The sequence below is a fragment of the Semicossyphus pulcher genome, unplaced genomic scaffold (genome assembly GCF_022749685.1).
Source record: "Semicossyphus pulcher isolate SPU_LCO1_2020_fin unplaced genomic scaffold, fSemPul1.0.p SCAF_1, whole genome shotgun sequence".
In the NCBI taxonomy this organism is placed as follows: domain Eukaryota; kingdom Metazoa; phylum Chordata; class Actinopteri; order Labriformes; family Labridae; genus Semicossyphus; species Semicossyphus pulcher.
Window position 1 is genome coordinate 1032008 of NW_027211603.1, and position 8714 is coordinate 1040721.

Genomic DNA, 8714 nt, shown 5'->3' on the forward strand with positions numbered 1-8714 from the left:
GTCCCACCTACCCAAAGAAAAAACCCATGATGACTAGCTACGTTGGAACATGGCAGTGAACGGCTTGGCCACGGTCTTAAAGACGGATCGGAAGAACCCTTTGATGCCGGTTTTCTTCTTTGGAGCCTCCAGATGTCTCTTTAAGGTTCCCACTATGTGCTGTATGACCGTCTGTTGCTGCAGCAGCATGCTCCTCCAGATCTCCTCTGCACCTACATCTTTACACAGCTCCTTGTACACTGCCTTCGAAGTCTTATTAATGCTGTCAATACTAAGACTGACCTCGATCTTGGAGCCTTCCATCTCTGCCATGAGCAGCTCTGTCATTATTCTGAGGTGTTCTTTGAAGATGTCATTGGGCTGGTAAAGCTTAAGTTTTTTAAGAATCTGATATGCCAGCCCTGACACCATAACCTCACAGGTCAGTTTGTCCCATTTTAGTCCTTCCGTCTCACCTGTTGCTGGCTGTGCTGTCTCCTTTGCTTTGTCAATGACAGCTGGCTCATCAGTGACAGAAGCTGGTGCTGCGGTTAACAGGGGTGTCGTCTGTGTTTCTTCCTGTAACCAAGAAGCTTTAGGTCCTGAAAGACTTTTCACAACTCCCTCAATCAGCCTCAGAGCACCAGTAGACGGGTGTGTACTCCTCTCATACTTCCCCGCCTGCTGGTTGAGCCAGTTCCACATCAGCTTCATAAGCCTGTCGAATTCGGTGCGAATATAACCCATGATGTGCACCTTTTGTTTCTTCTGTGGGTTCAGGTTATTGAATATGAATTCACCCAGCATCTTCTGTGTGAATTCATGCAGACCGTTAGTGATGTCTCTGGCCATTCTCCTGAACAGACACATCACATCTGTGCCCACTCTCCCGTCCTGTTCTTCTTCTGGTGGGATCATGTCCTCCACCAGGCAGTCCACGCCGTCGATTAGCAGCTTCATCGATGTTTTGTCTTTCTTTGGTAAGATGTCTTGGAACACTCTCTGAAGCTTTGCCACGACGTTGAGGATTGACTTCTTGGCAAACTTTTGGATGAAAAAGGCCTCTATTCTTCTCAACACCTTTGTCCAGCAGGATGTTGGTTCAGATGAGATCACTGACACACATCTCCAGTGAGGTGGGTCTTCAGACTCCAGTTCAGCGTTGGCCATAATAACTTCCACAATGTCAGAAGCTGCCTGGTCTGTGTCTTTGTCAGAGCTGGACACAAGCAGGCCTAACTCTTCCTTTGAAACCTCATTATCACCATCAAAGACAGCGATATCATTTGTTTGGGCCTCCAGGATTGACTTGATTCTTTTAAAAGCTGTGGCTTTCAAGCTTTTCATGGGAAGAGTCCTTGGTGATTCATCCTCCACCAGTGGCGTTACGGGGGTCTGATATGACCCCCTGGTTACATCCAGCTCCTCCTCCTTCTCCTCCTGCTGCTGTGTCTCTGGTTCCTCTGATGTCTGAGATTCATCTTCGTCACTTGACTCAGGCAGGAATGACATATTCTTTTTTATATTTTCCAGAATATTCATAACGCATTTTGCAATTTTCTTCAGTCTTCGGCTGAAAGCCTTGGACACGCCGCCCCGCTCGGAATTCACCCTCTCCGTCACTTCTGTGACCACGAGCTCTGTCACCTCCTCCGTGCTCCGGCAGCGGATGTCCTCTCGAACACCCAACACCTCCGCGAGAGTCAATGGAATAGAGTCACCCACACACTCGCGGACTTGGTCCTCCGTGACGCTCTTCTGGGATTTGCTGGATCCACAAGAGCCTTTTGCAGTTTTCGGCCGACTCTGCAGTGAGTTCCTCTTCTGCACCATCTCATGAATGTATTTGGATAATATGCCAATAATATCCACAACCATTTCGGAAACTATCTCTTTTACCTTTGTTCCGTGGGATCCACTCTCCAGATCGACCCCCTGTTCCACCGTCAGCTTGTCCAGAAACCTGATGACAATCGGACGAAGTGTCTCGGTTGGAATGCCTGGAATGTGGAGTTCCATCTCCTCTTGTGTGTTTTGGCTCTGCATTGTTTTTTTTTAGTTGAGTTCGTGTCTTTGAAACGATGCAGACTAGTTGCTGCCGTGAGAGCTAAGGGGATCCCTTTAAACAAATAAACAAATGTATGTCTTCTGACAGGCTGGAACTAAAATAACTTTTGCTGTTGTGACGCACTGAGAAAAACGGACCTGTACACCACTTCAGTTTATAACATTTCACTTCAAAGGCTGGCTTTGATGTCTTGACGTTGACGATGACGTCATTGGGAAAGTTCTTAGAATGTAATTCTAATATGGTTGGACTGTCATGACGTCATATAAAATGGCTTTTTTTTTTTTTAAATTAAAAAAATATATATATTTATTTATTTTTAAACTTTATTGAGATTTGAAATTGACAAAAGGGATCCAGATAGTAAGGTTATATTAACTTCTATCTGATGAAACATGATGTATCACAGAAACTAAATATAATTGTGTGAAGTGTATCAGTGAAGGAAGTTCTTAAGAAAATGTTTTGCTTTATTTAATTTTTTTTCTCATGTGTTGAACATTCCAAAAAGGCACAGTTCTGAACAGACAGTTTTTGTATTTTTTCAAATCCAAACAAAACCAGGACCACAGACTCCTTCAGTTTGATCAGTTCATAGAAGGCATTAAGATAAGTCTCCAGAGGGGGGCAGTAAAGGGGCATTTAAGGTAGTGGACCAATTGTCATCCTTATTGCTCTAAAATTAACTGTCTAAGGAAGCTTAAAGAATAATGACCCCTCCCAAAAAATGGACTTTAATTTCCTAAAACAGCAAACATGCCTATGCGGGTGTACTGTGAAAAAAATGTGGTTTAACCAGGGAAGTTTTTACCCATTTTTACAGCATTATTTGCCCCCATGTGGGTTTTCTGTTGGCGGCCCACAGAAAGCCTTCTTGTCACAGAACTAATGAAACAAATCTCTCTTTCATATAGCCTATTTATAGTAATATATCACATATTGTAAAAAACAAACAAAAAAAAAGGCCCTCTGTTGCAGTTCATAATTGTCAGAAGATCACCGGGGGAGCTTCCCACTGGGGCCTGAAGTGTAACAGTTATGTTAACCACAGATCTTTTAATTAAGTCCTGTCCTTTTCTTTTGTGCTTTCTTTATTGTCACTTATGAACCTCAACTGTCAAGGGAGAATGTGGCACACACTCACTATCCCTTCTGCATGTGTGTCTCCCTTACGTCACAGAGATGTGTGTGCATGTGTAAATTGTCCCAAGATGAATGAAAGTTCATGGTGAATGAGATGCTTGAATGCTGCTGTCCGCTATTTTAACTGGCGTTGTGGCGTTATTTTTGGCATACTGCACATTTTGCTTTTGTTTGCATACTGCATACTTTATATAGTAGGCTACATGTTGGAGCCAAAATGTGATTTTTTTCTGTCTTTCATTTCTCCTGCCATGAGAACTTCTGTTACTTAGATCGTTTGTGGGGATCATTTTGTATTTATTTGGAATTTGGTAACTGAACACTAATTGGAGCCTTGTTCTGTATAGGGCTTCAGGTGATTGCTGGCAGGTGTGGATTGAAGCAAACAGTTTTGGACGGATTATTGGACATTGTGATTTCTGAAAACGTGTTTAATAATAGGATGTGATATTTTAAAGGGAAGAAATATGTGGACATTCGATCTGTTACTTTGGCTGGAGCACGCGTCCGAAACTTCCACAACTTGCACCTCAACGTTAGTGTCTATTTAGATAAAAATGAGTTTGTATAAATTAAGCACTAACTACATTTTAGTCAAATCAGTATGTACTGCTAGTATAGTATGGAATTTGGAGTTTTTATAGATGCTCACGTCATAAGAAAGCTCCTGGACCCTGTGAGGAGTAACTGCAGATGTTCCCTGAAGCTTGGATCTGGGCATCCTCCAGGCAGACCACCATGGTGGACAGTTTTAAAGTCCAGCCTGAAATCCAACTTCAGCCTCGACTGTTTTCCTCCTTTGTCCCTTTGCTTCAGGTAACATCACATGAGCTTGTGAGTACAACATTTTATTGTTCTAACAAGACTATGAGTCATTCTAGTTTAGTTATGTTGTTGATTTATATTTTGGTGTTTTGATATCATTTTCTTTTTTTTCCTCGGTCACTTTGTCTCTTGTTGTCATGAGTTCTTATTGTTTAGTTTGTATATTGTGTTCCTGTCTTGGTTTAGTCTGGTTTAGTTGTGCATTTCATGTAGAGAATTTCCTGTTTTACTTTGTAGTCCTGTCAGTCCTGAGTTTGGTTCCTAGTGTTTCCTGTTTTATTTTGTAGTTCTTGCCCCTTGTATGTCATGTCTTGTTTTACTTCCCTCTGTCGTTCTGTTTCCCGCCTTTCAGATTGTTTTCACCTGCCCTTGATTGTCTCACCTGTGTCTAATTAGCTTCACCTCCCAGGTTTATTTAGTCTTTGTGCTCCCTTGTGTCAGTGTCGGTTCGTCGTCATCTTTATCCCGAATCTTTGTCAGTGATCCTGTTACCCGAACCTGTACCTGGACTTTCTTGTGACTCCCTATGTTTCTGTTGGATTTTTGGTTTTGCCTTTCAGTTGGATATTTTTGTTGGATTTCTACCTGGACTGTTTCCCAGTAAGCTTTTGTTTGTTGCCCTTTTGTCTTTTGTTAATTCAACTTTTGTTTGGTCTGCACCTTGGGTCCTCTCCCTTTTTGTTTTAGTCCAAACCCATCATGTTTCAACAGACTATATTATTGTTTTGTATTGTGTAGCTGTCTAAGGTGAAGCAATAAAGAATTTTTTTGCATGAAATTATGGCCTTCAAAAAGATTTTTATTTAAACTATTGTGATTACAAAAGACAAAAGTCAGCAATCAAGTGACTTGTCTTAAACTGTAACATGACATAGTTAGAAGCAGATGTGAAGCTTAATCAGATCCCACAACGACAAGAAACAACACTGAACAATCACCCAGCAGCTGCAGTGATAGATGATCAGAGTTCATTGATATAAAACTTATTTCCTGGTTTCCCATTTCCAAAGGTACACATCTCTCCTCCTTCAGGTTACACACCTGTGGACAAATCTATTTTAATTTGCACATAATTAGATACATGAACACCCAAATCCCTCAGCAGACATAATCTAAATAACTGCTTATATTCCAGTGTAATTAATATGGAATTGTTTCTCTGCCCACACTGCTGCCTTAAGTTTCAAGTGTGGGCAGAGGCTGGTATTTCACCCCTGATATTTTGGCTTTGTACACGGCCACTCCGCTGATCATGCCAACAGCTGCAAGAAGACATCCAGCGATGAAAACCAGGTTGAGATTCAGGTTGATCCCTGGAGAAAGGAGAAGCACAACTTGAATCTGATCATGTCCAAACTGGGAGTCAAACAAGGCAGGTGTGCTGTGAAGAAAGCACTTCCTGTTTTCCTACCTGGGCTTTCTGTCCCGTCTAATGCTGATCTCACTGATCTCTTCAGGTGCAGGGGACCCTGGGAAATGAAGTGCGCCGTACTCTGGGTGACAGCCGCTCTCTTAGGCTTGTAATTGCGGGGATTATTGGACAGTGTGGGGTTGAGGCATCCCTGCGAGCACCTGGTGTTGGGGTCTCCTGCTTGACACATCAGGACTGAGCAGCTGATGTACACCTGAATACAACAGGACATGTGCTCGTTATGTCAGGAAATTAACTGTTTTCAGCAGGATCCCTGAGAGGCAAGATACAACAAGAAAACTGTGGTCATCCATTTGTAAGTCATGGAAATAAATGTTTTGCAGCACAATAAGTTCGCAGGATAACTTCTCTAAGTTACTTTTTCTAATCTATGAAAATATGTCAGAAATTTGCCAGATGAAATAAAATAAACATCCCATTTTCCGACATATTTGTGGGTGTAATCTTCATTTTTCACAGCTACCCCATGTACTACTGGACTTTGTTTCTGGACTGAAACAATGACTGCATACAAAGATTGACAAGGCGTCTCACTGTACAACAATGAGGGCAAAATATCCCCTGGGGTAGGTGCTTCCATCTTGTACATTTGGAGCAATGACTGTATATAAAGATAGACAATGTGTCTCTCTATCTGCTCTCGTTGTACAAAAGTGAAGCCAAAATAACCCCGCAGTGGGCGCTGTCATCTGGCACATTTGGAGCCAGAGTCTGCACAGTAGAGACGGGCTGGTGGAGCCGCGGTATTGTCATACCGCCCCTACCTCTAACCAGAACACACCTTTACCCGATCAACAAAACAACAAATATCCCTCATGTGTAGTTAACAGCAGAACAGTTCAGTGACTGTAGTGTTAGTGTTACTGTTAGTTATATCTCCTGTCAATCATGAGGCCACGCCCCCTTTTATAGCATCAAATAACTAATTCAAAGTAAACTTGTCAGAAAAATGAACACTGTGACATAAATCAGCATGATAAGAACTAACTATAATGACAGAAACCATGTTTGAGAAAAATGTTTTTGACGTGTATTTTGATTTTATAGTTTGACTCATGTCCCATCTGTTAACATGGAGGAGGCGGGCTTTATGAGCTATACTGCAGCCAGTCAGCAGGGGGCGATAGAGAGGGTTTGGCTTCACTTTAGGGAGCTGTCATGTCGGCCATCTTTTTATACAGTCTATGGACTGAAAGCATTGATATTTCAATGTCCCCATGCACTGCACAAACAACTTAGACATCATTTTATAAATTCCGTTAGATTAAAAAAAAACCAATTTGAGTTACTTGAGTTTCTCCAGTCTAACCACAAAGTGCATTCTTCACCTGGTCGTGTAAGCCAATGAACTTGAAGGCCTCCATGCTGAACCTGAACTGTCTGCTATGGGCAGAAGAATGGATTCTAACAGTTGAGTCCACGTTGCACCTGTCAGAGCAGATAAAAAAGTTCATGGGCAGAGGAGTTATTGTTTTGAGAGTGTCGATAAAAGCAGAAGATAAACAGAAAAAAACAAACAAAAAAACACTCCCTAACTGGAATCAGAGCTTACAGAGCTTAGGGGGCGTACTCATGCCTACCCATTATCAATGATGGGGTAGGTTGGCCGGTAGTTGGGGTTGTCATATGGTGAAGCTCTGCAGGACTCCACAAACAGCTCGGTGTTGCTGACTGAAGACGTGGCCTCGATCTGCATGTAGATCCTGCTCCCTAAGCCGTACTCCAGAAGGTAAGAGCTCGGATCCATCATGGTCTGGAACTGGGCGTTAGGAAAGAACTCAAACTGGTACGTGAACTTTCCAAAGCCTTTCTCCCACACTGTGGTAATATTTCTGTGTGCTGTGAAGGCCTGAGTCACGTTCCCCCGTTTGGGGTACTGACAGTAGAACTTAACTTCCAGCAGGTGTTTCCTGGTGATCAGGTTTCTGCTGTTGTCAACTGTGCTGATTTCATTCTTAAACTTTAGGTACTCGTCATCTTCCTGCAGAGTAAGAGGATATGCATTCAGTCCTCACACTGTTAAGAAGGAAAAAGCAACAACTAAAAAAGGAACAAATGACCCCGTTACCTCGATCTGAGTGCCGCAGGCGTTGAGGGGGATGATGGCGATGACATGAGTGCTGTTTGAGTGTGTCTGCAGGCTGCAGACGACGTTGGATGGGTCATTGAGCTGCAGATGATCCTCATGTAGTCTGGGAAACGTTGATTTGTCAACCTCTCCTCTCATTGTGGACTGCTTGCAGATCACATTAGCTTCCACTAGAGCAAGAGATGTGCAATCCCTTTTATTTTCATTGAAAAACACACATTATGTTGAGAGCTACGCATGTTTTAAAAAAAGGATCATGTGTAATAAAGCCAAAACCATATTTTTAACACGAAATTGCTCAAAGTTTGTCACACGTCAAAACCAAAGACAAACCCAAATGCACGACTCAGAGACCAGAGTTCACAAAAAAACAGTTTCTTTACTGAAACAGGTTAACAGAACAGAAAACAGGTTACAAGGACAAAATATCCAGGCAGGCAAACCAAGTTAGAGGGATCAGACTGAGGCAGAGTCGGGAAACAGGCAGGGTCGATATCAGGATCAAAAACGGATAATAAGGCAGGATACAAAAACGCTGGAAGGTATAGGTACGAGACACTATGACAATCTGGCAGAGGGTGAGTGGGGAAGCACATGTTAAATAGTGTGGGGAGTGATTAGGGAATGAGGAGCAGGTGAGGTGAGACTACAGGTGAAGGGACTTGTCTAGATGAGGTAGGAGTGGTTAGGAGGTGGAGCTGGAGAGGAGGCGGGGTGAGTGAACTAAGGGTGAGGGGAGCTGAGAGATGAGAGTGACCGGGTCTGAAATGAGAGAATTAGTAAACAGAATATTGCAGACAAACAGAATGAATATTGCAGGTGTATAACTAAAACCATGACAAAGTTACAGTATGGATTTTTCTGAAGTGGGCTTGTATGAGGTACCATTAGTCAGTGCAGTGGTTGTCAAACGTTTTCAATCATTTCTCCAGCTCAGTGACCCCTGACCAGCACAGGAAAGTTATGGTAGAAAAAAAGTGTATTTGAAGACCAAAAACGTCTATACTGAAAAACACTTCATGAGGTCCGAGGCTTCATGCAGCTGTTGATCTAATTTAAACCCTTCCCAGCCTCTGCACTGTTTTTGTTGGGAGAAAATTAAGCAAGGGTTGTTTTTGCCTGTATTTTTTAGCTGTATCACTTCAACGATTCAAACCAAGAATCCATTTTGTTGATTG

The 8714-nt window shown here is 42.5% G+C and overlaps 1 protein-coding gene across 1 annotated transcript; it reads right to left on the bottom strand.

Moving 5' to 3' along the window:
* Positions 1-5191: 5191 nt before the first annotated feature.
* Positions 5192-7729, bottom strand: LOC138588920 (CUB and zona pellucida-like domain-containing protein 1). The gene is made up of 5 exons (XM_069659177.1): positions 7516-7729; positions 7028-7428; positions 6776-6875; positions 5427-5640; positions 5192-5328 (listed from the first exon to the last, which is right to left on the bottom strand). The coding sequence occupies exons 1-5, from the start codon at positions 7672-7674 to the stop codon at positions 5192-5194; spliced, it is 1011 nt and encodes a 336-aa protein (XP_069515278.1). The 5' UTR covers positions 7675-7729.
* Positions 7730-8714: the final 985 nt, after the last annotated feature.